General features: G+C 32.2%; 1 protein-coding gene across 1 annotated transcript; it reads left to right on the forward strand.

Annotated features, from left to right (window-relative positions):
- Positions 1-9,861: 9,861 nt before the first annotated feature.
- LOC132736368 (uncharacterized) lies at positions 9,862-12,583 on the forward strand (the record flags this gene model as incomplete). Its single annotated transcript, XM_060723525.1, has 4 exons — positions 9,862-10,490; positions 10,826-10,984; positions 11,739-12,126; positions 12,340-12,583. Coding segments are annotated over 4 exons (1,301 nt in total), but the record flags the coding sequence as incomplete, so codon positions are not given.
- Positions 12,584-18,967: the final 6,384 nt, after the last annotated feature.

The raw sequence follows: 18,967 nt of genomic DNA on the forward strand, positions 1-18,967 counted from the left end.
AATTTACGTTAAGTTTTTGTAATACTCTCTCCAAGTCTTATAACTGTAATATGGACTTAAAGAAAAATTTGCCTTTTTCTTTACTGAGAAATTTTTACCTTTTAATCAATGCTTTTTTACTATCAAGCACTAAGAATAGTCGAGCGTTACTGTCCTAACGACAGCTCTTGTTTGGATACAATATAGAAGTAATCATACTTACCTGTTGATCAGCTTGTAGTTTGCCACATAGCTTAGGTTATGCTATGTACAATCATTTTAAAACATAAGTTATGGTTTATATATTGGACAAATCTACACGAGAATATTAGTGTCATATTTATTTATCATTCTCAAATAATTGATATTGAACCGTTACTTCTGTTTGACGCAGCATGATCTAATATGTTTCCTGTATCTGATTTGCAGGATCCAATACAATTCCTGTATTTATCGCAGCAGTATCCAATACGTGTCCTATACCTTGCTGAACGATGGGAAACATTTTTATTATTTGCCTGCAGAAGCTAATAAAATTCTTGTATTGAACGCTGCAGGATCACAAACATTTCTTGTAATTAAAGTTGCTAGATTTCCTGTATCTGACTTCATGATCCAATACAAAAGAAAAATAGAGAAATACAGAATCCCTAAAGAAAGCCCAACACAACAAAATTGAAAATGTTGCAGGCTCGGTTTGATTGAGCCTGTTCATGGACGGTACTGGAAAGTGCAAGTTACCGTCCACGCCCCCTAGCACCGGCTTAAGCAGAATTCAACATTTACACGAAAAAAGTGAAATTTTGAATTTAGAAACATCCGCAGATGTGTTCATACGGCGGTTATCATGGAACCTTCAATGTGACACAGAAGCGCCATTCCATGAAAAGCGGCGTATGGTCCCCAAGTAAAAGAATGCTTTTACCCTAAACGAGAGAACAATGGGCGGATCTATCAATGTAGGATAAGTTTTGTTTCTTGTATCTGCCTGCAGGATATATTTCTTGTATTTATCGCAGCAGTCTCAAATGCGATTCCTGTATTTGACGGCCGGATCACAAATATTGTCTGTAAATGTCTGCAGGATCCATTATAATTCCTGTATTAAACTCTGCAGGATCACGTATGTTTTCTGTATTTGATTTCAAAATCCAATATATGTCCTTTATACTTTTTGCAGTAGGAGCAGACTGCAGGTTCTCAGCATTTCTTGTATCCGACTGCAAGATTCAATATAATTTTTGTATTGAACACCGTAGGATCGCCTATATTTCCTGCATCTGACTGCAGGATCTAATAAATAGTTTGTAGACATGATCACACATTTTTAGTTTATGACTGCAGGGTCAAATGATATACCTGTAGTTATAATTGCAGGATGACACACATGTCCTGTATCTGACTGAAGGGGTTAATATAATTTCTTTAGTTTAGGCTGCAGTATCACATACATTTTACGCTGCAGGATAAATTGTGTTTCCTGTATCTGCCTTCAGGATATATTTCCTGTATTTATCGCAACAGGCTACGTTTCCTGTAGTTGACTACCGCATCACAAATATTTTTTGTATTTGTCTGCAGAATTCAATACAATTTCTCTTTTTATCGCTGTAAGAACATTTATATTTTCTGTATCTGACTGCAAGATCCAATATATTTCCTGATTGTATGTAATATTAGCTAAACTGATATTCTCTCTAAAATGATGAATTTAAATTTCATTGCATAGTGTAAATGCACAGTTTTTAGGAGCCTCGTAAGCCAGGAAATGACGGAGGGTAATGTTTTTAAAGTTGAGTTACATTTAGCGGTTGTCATTTGTACAAATACGGGAAAAAAATCTTGAAAACTTAAGGAATAATCCCCATCGGAAGCAGTTAACAACAAAATTACATCTAAAATGAAGACGCAGTTTGATTATGTTCATAGGAATTATGGATAAGTGCAACATGCCTAAGGGTCCTAGAACCATCTTAAATAGTATTCCATCCTTAACACATATTCCATAAATTAAGTTACCTATTTCATAATGATATATAACGCTTTAGTCAGCAAAGCAATAATAAATTGAAAAAGTATAGATAAAGCAAGTTTTGGTTTAAGTATTTATATTGAAGCAATTATCGACAATCTTATACGTTTTTGCAAGCGCATACATCTGAATCATTAGTTTGGGATTTTGTGTAAAATAAATGTTTTCAAAGGATGTAACGTATGTGCGAATGAAAGTTCTTTCTGACCATAATGTCCGAACTCGTAACTTCGCATCAAGTGTGCTTACATTAAATTTGACACCATGCATCTGAAACATAAAAATAAGTCTGGACGATAATTTAACAGAAGTTGTTCTCATTTATGAATGGTGTTGTCTATATCGCGGTCCGATGTTACCTACACGAAGCCTGATATCAATATGAACTGTGCCGGATTACAACATAATTATTTAAACTGAGCCCGGTATCAACATAATTTAGCTCGATATGAACGTTAATTTAGCACTATATTAGCATAAACTAAGTCCGAATTCAACATAAACTTAACCCGATATGAACATTTACTAAGCACGATGGACCCGATATCAACATCAACTAAATCTGATGAACCAGATAAAAATAAACTAAATCTGATGTAAAAAAAACTAAGTCCGATATCAACATAAACTAAGTATGATGTCAACATAAACTAAGTCCAATATCAAAATAAACTAGACCCAATGGACCCTCTATCAAAATAAACTAAATCCGATATCAACATTAACTAAGTCCGATATCAACATAAACTAAGTCCGATATCAAAATATACTAATTTTGATATAAGTCCGATATCAACATTAACTAGGTCAGATGTCAACATAAAGTAAGTCCGATGTCAACATAAACTAAGTCAAATATCAACATAAATTAGACCCGATGGACACGATATCAACATAAACTAAGTCCGATATCAACATAAACTAAGTCCGATATCAGCATGAACTAAGTCCGATATCAAAATATACTAATTTCGATATCATCATAGACCAAGTCCGATATCAGCATAAATTTACATTAACTAAGCCAAATAGGAACATAAACTATGTCCGATGTCAACATAAACTAAGTCCAATATCAACATAGAATAGACCTGATGGACACGATACAAACATAAACTTAAAACGTTATAACATAAACTAAGTCCGATATCAAAATAAACTTAGTCCGATATAGCATATATCTAGTCCGATATCAGCATAGATCTATTCCGATATCAACATCAATTAAGTCTGATATCAACATAAACTAAGTCTGATATCAACATAGACATAGTTTGATATCATCATAAACTAATTTCAATATCACTATAATCATAGTCAGATATCAACATAGACTTATTCCGATATCAACTTAAACTTTGTCCGATATCAACATAAGCTAAGTCTGATGGACCAATACATCAACATAAACTAAGTCCAATATAAAAAAGACTACGTCCGATATCAACATCGACCAAGTCCGATATCAAGATAAATTAAGTCCGCATTGAAAACAAAGCAAGAAATTTGAAATAATTTGCAGGCTTTGATTTTCCCTTTTCCTATATCTATAAATTTTCAAAATATACAGTTTAGCTCGTGTGCATTATAATCATTATTATTATTATTATCATCATCAGAGATATCTATCTCTTTCCTTGAAAAGGTTTTACGAAATTTCAAGATTATAAACGATATGCTGAACAATATTTAGTAATTTAAAATAACCGTCTAAGATTATGCTACATAAACATCCTTATTGCCTAAATATTTCAAAGCTTAAGTTTATTTATGTTTGTAGAAAAATCTTGTCCGCCCTTCACAGGTCAAATTACTGGTTGGATTTCTACTAAACTTTACATGAGGGATCAGTATTATCCCTAGTTGTGCACATTATCGGCACGTTCCGCTTCGCTGCACAAAATGGCCGTCAGCGCTATTAATAGAAAAATCTTGTCCGCTTTCATAAGTCAAGCTACTGGTGGGATTTCAATGAAACATCAAATGAGTGACCATATATACATAGTTTCGGGAGACACTAAAACTCTTCTAGTTTCTTTACAGTCTCTCTTCATTCCGTTAAGAAAGAGTGATTTGGCCAGAAAATGGAAAAGTTTTCTGAAACCTTATCCATCCACAGACCACATTATTTGAATATAATCCTATCATATATAAATATTTGTATAAATGATTTGAGATGTGCCTGTTAATAAAGCAATAATATATCCAGATTTTACCCCCTATCTTCGTTATTTGACCACATTTGACGAGAGTTTCTATTAAGAATATAAAATCATAAATTACATCCGGTCAAAACTTGTACTTATTGTGTAGATTGGAGAAGTCAACCACTGAAAACGAAATATTAATTATTCATTTACTTCGCCCAAATACACGGACAGTTTATTACTATTCACCGTGAAACCACGGAAAACACCGAAGGTAATTTTTTTTCTTCCACGCTAGAATCTTAAATTCATTACTGGATCCCCAAGAAGTTTATATTTTAACAACCCATTGACTATATACTAAGTTTATGTTTCATGTTATAATACATCTGTTCTTGAAGTTTCTATTGTTGAGGTATAACTACCATAATGGGCACTATAAGGTACTAAAAATTGACATCATAGGTCAGATATATATACCTTAAAGTACACCTGCATGCAAAAATTAAACAAAGTTAACCGTACGGTAATCAAGTTATGGCCACTTTTCTATGGCCATGTTATGAGGGCCATTTTTTAGAAATGAGGAACCTTTAAATAATCTACAATAACATTCTAATGAAAAATGTTTTCCCATAAATGTGTTGGTAAGAAACAAAAAGTACCATTCAGCTAACAATTCATATAAGCAAAATTATGGTTTCTACTTAAAATTTATGAAATATGTATAAAAATGTTACCCTACCCCACCCATTTTACCACGTGTCTGACCATTTGCCTACTTAGGGAGCCTAATTAAAAAACAACCTTAACATGTACCAAATGAGTGCCTGTTTTCAAAGTTTCCCTAATTTTTTAAAGAAGCATATTGGTTGATCTTGTAAAATATGAAATAATTTTATCGTCTGGTTTTGATTTTATTACACTTTGAAAATATCAGGTACCAAATTTATTACTAGATTTAGCATAATTTAGCCATATAAGTATAGCTATATAAATTGAAAAATCAAAATTAATCACTTTTTTCTTTCCAAATGGGACATGAGAGATACATAAATAATGTAAAAAATAAATGAAAAAAAAACAAGTTGACCCTTCTGGTGATTGAACCCACGGCCCTCATTTTCAAAGTAGTTAACAGTAGTTCTAGCCTATTTGAATACTCTTCAAAGCGGAGGTAATGCATTAGAATGGTAATACCTTAATGTTGTTCATGATTACTTTATGAACTATTCAATTTAAACAACAGCCAAGAGTTAGTCGAATATGGCAATGAATTGTAACAATAGCAACAGGAAACCCGAAGAACAAATTACTTAGAAATAGAATAAATGCAGCTTTAATGAAATTGTCAATAAGTAGGAGGCATATGACAGTAAATTTCATAAAATAACCCCGTGCGCGAGATTTATTGATCTAAACTAGTAAAGGTATCAGAAATTTATGTTACCGAATAAGTTTACATAAAGTGTTTCTTCCACTACAAATAATGATTTATTTCTTTTCTATTTATTTTCATTTTAACATTTAACAAATTATTTTTGGGCCCTTCCTTTGATTCTCGTAGCGAGGTCAAGATTACATGACGGAATGTGTATCGGTAAATTTCCTCTTATCAGTCCCGTCAAAAATACAAATACTAGATTTAATGTAAAACGCATCTGCAATAAGTATTCCAATTAATTTCATTGTCGGTTATTTTACTCAAGTGCCCGTTCGTGCCTGAAATAATGCAAAGAAGGGCACTTGGGATCTTCCTCCACCAGTAAAGCTGGAAAGTCGCCAAATTGTGTCGGTGTGAACTAAAGCCTAATTAATCAAACAAACAAACAAACTAAAAGTTGCTTTCATTTACCAATACCGTCCATGAACATTTTCAATACTTCGTGTTGGACTTTTTTAGGAATTCTATTTTCTCTATTGAGACCTACTTATGTATGTTGTAAGACGGTTTGTTGAATCTGTAAAATGTTTTTCGTGCAGTTAAGGGTCCTTAAATTACTTTATTGATATAATAAGAATTCGCATTTTCGTAGCTATTGGTTTTTGTATTTTCTTATTGCAGATCAGGAAATACAATGCTGACAATCCGACAATCCTAACACTAACAACAAAAAGTAGTTCTCACAAGTTCTTGTTACCAGTATCCAACGAAATATAACGCATTCAAAGCTTAAAAGTAGCTTTGGCTAATAGAATTGTCAATAAATGGACAATCATAAATTACGCGGACAAATATAATTTTAATCAATGAAAATCCGTAATGCTTCGGATTATTGTGATTGGAATTTAAAGTAAATGAACATTTGTTATTTAGACTTTCTCAAAAAATAATGTCAGGATATTTACTCTAGGAGAGGCAGTCGACGATCAATTTCTACTTACATAAAGTTAAACACCCGATTAACAAAGCTCTTTTTCTAGCAATGTCGATTATAGCCACACTGCATCGGGTATTACACAAATAAAATAAAGAAAGCCCAAAACGACAAAAATCTTTTTTAGCAAATACGATATAGTCATAATTTCTATTTTCTTTGCAAATTCAAGAAAATTAAATTTCCTCTCCGTGTAATATAAAGCACAATGAATAATAAAAACTCAACCCGCTTTGCTCCGTCGGTTAGAGCGCGAGAAATGTTATATTGAAATTGTGGGTCTGATTCCTCGATATTTCTGGAACTGGGGCATCTCTCTGTATCTTGCACAATCCGCCAAGATCTGAAATGACCAATACCTTTCTGTAAAACTGGTCGAATTGGGCATCTGGCAGCGGATCTAAATAATTTCAAATAGTTCTTCTACCAAAGTTGTTCAAATTTTGTCTCTGCTCAATTGGCCTTAACCCAAGAGGGGGGCATTGATTTTTCCTTTAACATCATAAATATGCAGTAAAAAGTAAAAATATTATAATATTAAAATATTATAAAATGGCTATTCGTGTTATAGTTGACATGAAATAATGTGTAGTGGACCTTAACCAAGAGTTAATAATTTCCCTACAGCGAAACGTGGCTTGTTATTCAAGTTATAAGTCCCGTACCGGTACAACTGGAGGGGACGTAAGGTTAAGCCACTTTCGTATTTCCGTCTGTCAATCCGTCCTTTCGACCACATAACTGGATCCCGTGATAACGCAAAAAGAATTCATTTTTTTTTTTATAAAATTTAAAATATGGTCAGATATTGAAAATGAAGCCTGGAGATTATACACGTTATTATTTTTTCTAATGTTGAAAAATCTATTGCTATGGCGACAACTAGACTTAAAATATGGCAAATATAACAATAATTGTGATAAATTAAAAAGGTCTAAACATATTTTTATGAAACATGAAATGTGGATATATGATAGTATTTAGATATGCACGTCAAGGTGCACAACTCTGGCACTTAAATAATCAGAATTACAATAAATTGATCTTGAATATATTTTCGTGAACAATTTTCTTTTCTGTATACTTAGGTATACCCTTGTCCGTTCGTCCATCCGTCCGTCCGTCCCTCCGTTCTCTTTTGTGTCGCACGTAAATCAAAAAGTATTTGACCTAGAGTCATGGAACTTTACCGGAATTTTGATCAGCATGTGTAGTTATGCACCTGGGTATTTTCGTATGGATTTAATTAGTATTTTAGAGTTATAACCCTTGACTTAGAAATTTTTTAAAATTTTTAACTTGTGTCGCATGTAACTCAAATAGGATTTGACATAGAGTCATGAAACCTTACGGGAATGTTGCTCAGCATGTGTAGTTCTGCAACTTGGGTTTCGCTTTTGGATTTATCAGGTATTTGTAGAGTTATTGCCCTTGATCATGACTTAGTAAAAATCGTTTCATTGTGTTGTTTTATTTGTTCCTTGAGTGCTTGAGGAAGATTCAACAAACTTAACAGGAAAATAATCAACATCACTAAATTACAGGAATAACGATCAACATCACTGTGAAGCTATGCACCTGGGAATTTGCATGTGGACTTTTCAGTTGTGTTAGAGTTATTGCCCTTGATTTACAGTAGCATAAATTTGCAATTATTAACTTGTTCATACATAGCTCAAAAAGTATTTGACTTGTAGGCCTGAAAGTTTACAAGAATTTTTGGTCAGGATGTGTTCTTATGCACCTTGGGGATTGCTTGTGGATTTATTCAGTATTTGTAAAGTTTTTGCCCTTTACTTAGTAAAAAAGTTTTAGTTTTCAACTTGTGGCAAATGTAGTCCAAAAATATTTTATTTAGAGTCATAAGATTGACAAAACAGTGGCGTGTGGGGTTACATGTGTCCTATGGACACATTTCTAGTTTCTTAATGAATTTACTTCAAAATTCAACAATATGTTCAGTATCAATATCATATGCAATTAGCGTTATAAGTCAAGAACATCGATTCCATGACTTGTTTTTCATTTTACCTTGGGACTGTTTTTGAACTTGTTATTTTTTAAAATGTTTTCTGTGTTACTGTAAATTGTATCTTCATTGTACATTAGACTTAAGCAAATTGTTCTTTCCCATCACTTACATCATGTATGACAATGCTCATAAAATAAGCATCTTTATTTCAGCTTTAGTTTAAGAATTTTGATTCTAAAAATGTTATTTTCTGGTTACCAACAGTAATGTTTAAATATTTGCTCTCTGTCTGTAGGTCGGTTCCTCAAAATACTGCTGAAAATGGAGAAAAATTGAAACATTTCTAATACATAAAAATGGGTCTTATGATTATGTGTCGTATATAACATAATTGCCATTTAAACATTTATCAATTAGTGCACACAGTTAAGCACATAAAGTGTCATTCCGATTTACACATTGATAAGGGGTTATCTCAACCCTAGGAGAAGAATTTCATAAGACATGTTGTCTTTCATTCTAATCCTGTTTTTTAAGAATTTTAGAATTGCTCTATGTATATTGTAAATTGTAACATATATATCTTTTAGGGGCCTCTAAAACGAAAAAATGAAAAAAAAAACTTTGAACATCATTTACTTGTGAAAAAATTAGTACATATAATAAAAAATTAAACAATCTTCTAATCTTAAGGTACAATGCATCGAGCTTTGCTGTTTGCTATATAATATCATCAATAGTCCTCCACCAAAGTTGTTCAAATGTTTCCCCTGATGTCAAAATTTGCCCTGCCAGGGGGCATTGATTCTCATTATGTAAACATAGTAAATCACAAACTAAAACAAATGTTTGCTACAGCTTAGATATTTGACATGAAATATTGTTTGGTGGACCTGTATCAAGATTGTTTTGAATTAAACCCTTGGGTAAAAATTTGGCCTTGTGCAAGAGGACAGTTACCTACCTTTTTGTCCTTTGATGTATAGCAATATAATTGTGACCATGTGCACAGTCTTAGATTTTGATGATGTGACCTACTTTCTTGTCTTAAGATGTACAGCTATGAAATTTGAACCATGTGCACAGATTAAGATGTAAAGTGAACTTTGATATCAGCTGACCTAGATTTTGACAAAGTGTCTTACTGTGCTGTCCTTTGATGAAGTCATGCAATTTAGGCTGTGTGAAATATTACCTTCACCACCAAATTCACTAGACTCCACTGCATTGATCTGTTACTGTTAACGATTAATACCCATCTCCTACAGTATGTGAGCAAGTCATCTAAACTTGTTGTAATCCTTCTACATGATATACATTAATTGAATTGACACTTCATATTTTTGATTTAAGGAACCTTAGAAGATGACCCAGCTAATCAGAAAAATTATATGATGGCTACAGCAGTGCCGACAGTGCCGACAATGCAGACAAAATTTTCAAATTCAAATTTTTTTAATTGGATTAAGGCTGCAATTGCCATTTTATACATTAAAGAGGAAATAGAGCCAGTTATTGTTAATGAAGTCAAAGATTTCCAGCAAAACTCTCTAAATACTATTTCCTCGTCAAACAGCCTACCAGCCGGAAGCACCTGTTTAAACTGCTGTACGGAAAATCTGATTTTTTGTCCAACAAACAGCATTTGCAACGTTAAACGTGGAACATGCAGTTACCATAAAAACGCTGCAACACAGTATCGCCCATCTGGCTGCCCGAATAAAGTTTGTCATCTTTTAAAATCTGAGATTCAAAGGGCACATCGATATCATGGTCCGTCATATAAAAATACGGACGCAACAAAATGGTGCAGCAATGCCTGGGAAATTGCCAAATGTTATCTCCCGCATGACGGATACCAGGATGTATCGAACGCTGGAGATACTGATTTTAATGGCATCATTAGTGTCATTATTAATCACAAAGGATTTGAGACGAAAATAAAAGACGACTTGTCCAAGAAGAATAATATATTTGACAAGGTAACAGTTAAATAATGAGATTTATATTTATTGTATATTTAATTTGGTTTCTAAATTTTCTTTAATTTCACAAATGTAAGCTTCATATTAGGAAACAATAAAGATCATATGAGTCATCATTGAAACAAGTATGAACGAGCAATTGACTACATGACACCGTTTGGTTGTTGTTTTGTTGTTTCATGTCACAGTCTGTCCATCTTTGTACTGTAAAGACGTGCTCTACAACTGTCATAACGAAATTTGTTGAATTTATCGTTAACATGTATTGGTCAAAGAAATATCATATCTGAACTATTCACTTGATCAAACTGTATTAACATATTTAAATTTAGGGTAGAGATGTTGGTAAAGCTGTCAGACATTCTCCTAATCTGGAGGTCGAGGATACAGATCTAACACAGTATTTTACCATTTTAAACAATATTTTGACGGATCCTGGATTCATAGCAATGAATAAATCACCAAACAATGCAATTCAAAAATTGGCAAAGGTAATCATTTTTGTTTCTATTTTTGACATCGACTTAACGAATAAAAGTGAGGTTATCCTACTCAACGGGGTCATCACTAAGCTATTGGCTATTCGTATACACCATTAACACTATTTTCAGAACTGCCAAAAGTTTTTACTTGAAACTTAGCACCTTTTTTTTAGATCAAAATGAGAGGTTATAAAATAACTTTGAAAAACAGCGGTATTGCCTTTAAGGTTATTTATCAAACAAACGCTTTTCAGCTGCATCAAGAGTAAACCCACCAACAAACGTAACTTAATTGGTATATTAATTATGTAAAAAAATGTTAAAAAAACAATCAGTATGTCAAATGTTAATTTGTTATTCTGGCATTATTTCCTAGTTCCCAAGAAATTAATTTTCTAAAACACATTTGAAATTGTTTGTTGACTGTTTTTAAAAATAATCCATTCAAAATGAAAATCTGACAAAGAAACTTATTAATAAATACTCGTATTAATATCGTTTTGAAATGCTATATGCCAATCCTTACATTCCTAAATTACTTAATAATAAATGTTTCAAATTGTTCCATATTAGGAAAGGCTAGGGCAATCCGTATATAAAATAAAACATTTGGAAAAAAACGCTATAAAATAAAAAAGATAAATATTAACTTAATTGCATGAAAATGTATGAAATGATGTACTATACATGTAAATGACACGGTATTCTGTAAAAATTGATAATAAATAGTTCGATGCACTCAATCCTTTCTCCATAATTTCAGCTTCAAAGTGACGATTTGATCATTGGAAAAGACGTTGTACGTAAAGTTTTGGAAGATGTGGGAAAAACGATTCAGGAACAAATAAGAAATGAGATGGATGAGTACAAACAGGAGACTGAAAAAAGAAAATTAGAGCTGATTGACATAATTAACTTAAAAGTAAAAGATATTGAAGATAAGGGAAATGTTTCACTTGCCAAGCTGAATGATGCGATAAACTCGTCCATTGATGCTTTTGATGCTAAGGTAAAACAATCGATTCAGGAGATAGAAAACTTGGCAAGAAAAGGAAAAGAAACCCTTGAAAGTGTTGCCAATGATGGAGTTCAAACTGTCAACAAAGAAAAGGAAAATGCAATAAAGGAGATACAAAAAGCTGCAGAAAAATGTAAGGCATTATTTAAGTTATCTAAGCCTACATATGTTCTTACAAATCTAAGCTAATTAAAGTAACAAAATGCACGTTTTACAACCTACACTTTCCTTATTCAAATAATTCTTCTTATTATTTTTATGGCATTAATGATAATAATCATATGTTTATTTTCTTTGAGTTCACACTTTATCGTCATGCATTATCTTTATCATAATATGTTTTCAGCCAGAGGTAACGATGCCCATGCCGAGATCTCCGAGGAAACATATCAAAAGAAGAAAAAAGGTAAAAAAAGCAATCATAACTTTATCACCATTATTAATAATATCACAAGCTCAACATTAACATAAATGCTAAAAATCATGCTTATCGTTCTTAGAAGAAACATCATAAAGGTAAAAACATTTTGAAGAACACGCTTCGTATTTCATTATGAGTATAAGGTCTTGTATATATTTTATGCACATGAAAATATTAAAAAAACGATAGCTGTAATATATATTTAATATATAATATAAAGAATATATATACCATGGAATTATCTTCCTACCAAATATGAAAGGCATTTGTCCATAAATAAAGGCTATATGAGCAAATGTGTAAACAACTATTTTAGCACTTGTACCCTTGACCACAATGACTTTAAACTCAATCCAAAGGAAGAAGACCACGCAAAATATTATCCTACCAAATATGTGTGTTATTTGATTCAGGATGCCAATAATAGATTCCTTCACATTTTTTTAAACAGCCTTTATTTTTGACTGAGGTTTTTCATAATTTTAACCATGAAAACTTGAATCTTTAGGGGTCAGTTTGATCTATGTCAATAGTGCTAAAAATGATTTCTACTCCTTTGTCCATACTGCTGTTACTTATGTACATATGCTTCATATTTGGTAGGAAAATATCTTGCACGGTCTTCTTCCTTTGGGTTAAGTAAGAGGTCAGTGGATGAAGGTCAAAAGTGCCAAAAATAGTTTCTGACACAGTGGCTTTTACATCCTTTATTTATTGACTGATGTTTATTATATTTGGAAGGAACATATCTTGGATGGTCCGGTGTTGGGAATAACAAGATTAATGAAATTGATTCTAACAGTAGATTTCTTACAATTTTTATACAGCCTTTGTATATTTTTTCAATGTCTTTACAAGAAACATACCTTAGGTTTTTCTTCACGTTTGGTTGGAGTTTTTTGGCACTGGGTTAAAGGTTAAGGCTTGCATTTATGTATATTTGATAAAATTGAATATTTTTTCAACTTCATCACTAGTCATTACAATGACTTACCAACGTACATCAATCACAGAAAGTTCAAATGTCGTACAAGTTTGACATTTTATACAATTTCCTTTTTTCACATGAATATGCGCAATGCAAGATTGAATATATAAGATATCACAAGGGCCAGGTAATGAATAAAAGTTTGGCGGTGATGCAACTAGAGCTAGACACATGTCAGAGAGAGCGGTAATAGGTTCTATTTCAAAATAGAAGGCAAATTACAAGACACCTTACACTTTATTTACTTTGCACATCCGATACAGCTATATAACGTTGTGAGCGTAAAAAAGTCTGGATCCAGTGTACTATGGTTCTAGAGAGAATTTCATATGGAAACTTGGCAATGAATTTCTACAAAAAAGACTCAGCACCAACATTTGGAATGTTAAACTTTCGGTCAACGTCCGAATTTTGATGGATGTGCATGTTATAAGGAGGCACTTGTTTACAAAATACCATCTGTACTTAAAAATGCGAGAATTTGCATTTTACTCCAATCAAGGTTTATATTTTACTTGTAATCATGTTGTATACGTAATCGATTCAATAAAGAATGCACCTACAGTAACATTATTATTTGATCCTTAAGTTTAGATAAGGAATTTGCTGACGAAAAGGTACCAATCTTTATGCATTTGAATAAGTAATTCAATTAATGTGGTATAAACATGAAAATATTAAATATATAGAAAGTTGGTTTGCTAGAGCTATCAGTGGTGATTTAATTTTACTTGATGACCATGACATGCGTGTTTGGGTCAATTGAAATCTGTAGAACATATATTAAATATCATTTATTGACACCATTTATGGACATATTTCAGAGTGACAATCTACCTTGCAAGACCTTACCCAGTGATAATTATTAAATTAGCTTGGTATCAGAGATGATTTAAACAACCTTGATAAAGGGGCTTATCAATAATCAACATTATTTTGAGCAGTTCTATGCTACTTAAACATTGCACATCATTTTGTTGCCTTTTAATTTGTTAACAACATTTCCGATTTGTTGTGCCACCAAACGGTCCTTATACTTTTTAATTGTCTGTCCGTCTGTTTGTTAGATGTAACGTTTTAATGGCTTTAGAGCCTATTAAGTTCCCATCACCGGAATGAAGAAGCGCTAAATAAATAAATTGATTTTACAAGATGAAAACAAAATATTACCTTGACTTCCACGAACAGCAATTATTATTTGCAACCCCATTAAAATCGATTTACGGGGTTGTAGAATTAACCGAACGATTTGTAGATTACCCTATTTATTTGGGGTCATTAGATTAAAGGTCAAGGTCACATAGGGCCTTAAATGTCAAAATGGTTTCCGCTGATTATCTTGAAAAGTATTAATCACAAAGTCTTCATATTTCAAAAATTGATTGTTCATAAGTAATAGATAATGCCTGTTAATTTTAGGGTCACTAGGTCAAAAATCAAGGTCAAGGGGGCCTTGAATGGTAATATGATTTCGCTTATTATCTTGGTTCCTATTTATCACGAAGTCTTCATATTTCATATATTGATTGGTCATAACTTGTAGACGACCCCCCTATTGATTCAAGGGTCACTAGGTCAAAGTTCAAGGTCACAAGGGCCTTAAATGTCTCTGAATGATTACCGCTGATTATCTCAAAAAGCATCCACCACAATGTCTTCATATTTCAAATATTGATTGATCATTACCAGTAGATGACCCCTGTTGAGTTTTGGGTCATTAAGTCAAAGGGCAAGGTCACAGGGGCCTTGAATGGTTATATAATTTCCGCTAATTATATCGGTTACTATTTATTACAAAGTCAACGTATTTCACATACTGATTTGACATACATAGTAGGTGAACTCTATTGACTTTGAGGTCACTAGGTCAAAGGTCAAGGTCACATTGAACTTAAATGTCTGAATGCTTACCCCTAATTATCTTGAAAGGCATTCATCACAAAGTCTTATATTTCACATATTGATTGCTCATAGATATGAGATGACCCCTAGTGATTTTGAAGTCACTGGGTCAAAAGTCAAAGTTAAAAGGGCATTAAATGGTTTTATGATCCGCTTATGGTTACTATTTATCATAAAGTCAACATATTTTACATATTGATTGGTCATAGATAGTAGATGAACCCTATTGATATTGGGGTCACTAGGTCAAAGGTCAAGGTCAAATGGGCCTTGAATGTTAATATGATTTCCGCTTATTATCTTGCTTACTATTTATCACAAAGTCTTCATTTTCATATATTGATTGGTCATCATTAGAAGATGACCCCATTGATTTTAGGGTCACCAGGTCAAAAGTCAAGGTCACAGGTGTTTGCATGATAGTATGATTTCAGCTTATTCTCTTGAAAGATAATTATCACAAAATCTACATATTTCATAGTGATTTGTCATAACAGACAGATAACCCGTATTGATTTGGGGTCACGAGATCAAAGGTCAAGGTTACAGGGGCCTTAAATGTCAGAATGGTTCCCGCTGATTATCTTGAAAACTATTTTTCATCTTGCTTCATATTTCACATACTGATTTGTCATAACTAGTACTGACCCCTATTGATTTTTGGGTCACTTGGTCACAGGGTTCTTGAATGTTAGTATGGTTTCCGCTCTTGAAAGCTATTGATCACAAAATCTTCATATTTCTAATATCATTGATCGTCATTATTATTAGACGACCCTATTGATTTTGGGTCAATAGTTCAAAGGTGTAGGTCACAGGGGCCTTAAATGTATCATTATCTTGAAAACTATTTATCACAAAGTCTTCATTATTTTTCTTTTTTCCATAATTGAACACTTCCATGTACCCATTTATGGCAAGTATCTGTAACAAAATTACCACTTATGTGAGGTAAGTGCTTATGTGTCGTTAGACATTTCTTGTAATATTTATGCTTGAAAATTTCATTTCAGATAGTGTGTTAGTGATTCTATGAGTACTGTTTGCTTTTGTATTGTACATAAAATTTTTCTGATCAAGCATCTGAAATTCTAGTTTCTGCCCTAATTTGGTCAGATATACTTATTTTGACTGATTAAGATAGATTATATTTTACGCTGAAGAGAAAATATTGCATGGGTATATCTGATGATGTTTTATATTGCAAGGTATCATTTTCTTCACTTTGATAAAATACTGACTAAAATAGAAATTAAGTTCTACACCGATGAATGCGATTAGCAAAATTTGTAATAAAGCAGAAACAAGAATTCGTAATAATGTTAATTATGTTAATGTGTTTTTTTTCCTATATAGGTCATATATATGAGATATCTTATTCTTTTCTGTTTAAACTAGTCCCTGTTATGTCGAAAGCGAAACGTTTAAAGACATAGTCTTTCATTTTTACTGGTAACAAAGAGAATGTTCGTATTGTAAATTGTTTTTAGGTATTTATTGTTGTTTTTAGCTCGACTATTCGAATAATATGGAGAGCTATTGCAGTCGCCCTGGAGTCGGCGTCATCGTCGCGTCGGCGTTTGCGTTGGTTAAAGTTTTGTGTAAACTCAAATTTCTCAATCATTGCTTGAGATATTCAATTGAAACTAACAATACTTATTTATAGTAACAATGTACATCAGATTGACAAGTTGGATAACTCCGCCTACAATATTTACAGAATAATGTCACTTTTTAACTAAGAAGTTTTGGTTCAAGTTTTTTGTAAAGTCAAATATCTCAATTATTGCTTGAGATATTCAATTGAGATTTACAAAAATTTTTATAGTAACAATGTACATCAGTTTGCAAAGTTGCATAACTCTGCTTGCAATATTTGCCGAATTATGCCCCTTTAAAACTTAGAAATTTTGGTTAAAGGTTAAAGAAGTCTTAAAAACTATCAAAGAAATGTTCTTGAAACTTTACTCATGTACTTAGGGTCATAATTGAATATCTATATTGTTCTGTAGCCTGATAGAGATGTATGTCACCTAAATACACACCCACCTAAACATGTGATTTCCTGCTTGCAATGAATCGGATAGTAAAGGTAATTAGCATCGTTATAATTTTTTAGGGAACCCATTATATTCAGCACCGGGGCAGACGAATGTTTTACGTCACTGTACATACCGCAATCATTTAGTGAATAACTGGATAGTGACGATAGAGAAATTATATGAATATATAGAAATGACTATAAATATAAAATTTCTATTAATAAAATATAGTAAATGTGGCAAAAAATGCCCATCAAAAATATTTCAACAACAACGTGCGCACGCGGGCAAGCATGAAGGGAAATTAATCATTGATGTTCTTCTATAAAAAGCAAGACGTTTGAGTAAACTTTAATGTATTTCTATATCAAGCAAGTTTGGTGTGTAAATATAAATGTACTTCTAAATCAAGCAAGATGGGTAAGTTAATATTGGTGTACTTTTATATGAAGTAACATCGGTGAGTAATTGTAAATGTACTACTTTATCAAGCAAAATGTGTGAGTAAATATTAATGTACTTCTATATCAAGCAAAATTGGTGAGTAAATATTAACAATTTCTATATCAAGCAAAATGAGTGAGAAAATATCAATGTTCTTCTGTATCAAACAAGGTGGTGAGTAAATATTAATGTACTTCTATATCATGCAAGATCGGTGAGTAAATATTAATGTACTTCTATATCAAGCAAGATGAGTGAGTAAATATCAATGTACTTCTATATCAAGCAAGATTGGTGAGTAAATATCAATGTACTTTATATCAAGCAAGATCGTTGAGTAAATATAAATGTACTTATATTATCAAGCAAGATGCGTGAGTAAATATAAATGTTTTTCTCTATCAAGCAAGACTGGCCAGTAAATAATAATTTTCTTCTTTATCAAGCAAAATTGGTGAGAAACATCAATGTACTTCTAGATCAAGCAAAATGTGTGGGTAACTATTTATGTTTTTCTATATCAAGCAAGACCGGGGAGTAAATATCAATATACGTCTTTATCAAGCAAGATGTGTGAATAAATATTATAATAATAATAATAATAATTTTATTCGGTAAAAGTGTACATGACATGGCAATGACATAATGATGCATAATGATACAATACATATAACAATAATCAAAATATTAAAGAGACTAGAAATATCACATGACATAAGTATACGACAAAATATAAATATATGAGCCATGTAGTGCCCACCAATACCAGGGATAACACAAAAAAGAGGAAAGGATTCCTCTTATTTCCATTTGTGGTCCCTGATATTGGAGGCATGACACAGAAAGTCATGTTAATTTGTATGAAATTGAAATTAATTCTTTTACTAATAAGACATAAATTTGCAATAATTTAGTTGAGATTCACAATATATCACAGTCCAAGTTTGTATCACATTAGAATCACAGTTCAAGTTTGTATCACATCAATAAATCATGAAATAGTGCATCACAGAAATTGTCAGTCAAACTGTAAAATTTAATAAAAATATTATAAAACGTTAAATGTGCAAGCTAAAAATGGGTAAATTACTAAAGACACAAATATATGTGTGTTGTGCTTAAACTTAAGAATAAGTAAAATCTGGGACTCTATTAAGACTATTAAAAGATTCAAATA

This window comes from Ruditapes philippinarum, unplaced genomic scaffold (genome assembly GCF_026571515.1).
Source record: "Ruditapes philippinarum isolate M1 unplaced genomic scaffold, ASM2657151v2 ctg6631_1_1_1_1, whole genome shotgun sequence".
NCBI lineage: Eukaryota > Metazoa > Mollusca > Bivalvia > Venerida > Veneridae > Ruditapes > Ruditapes philippinarum.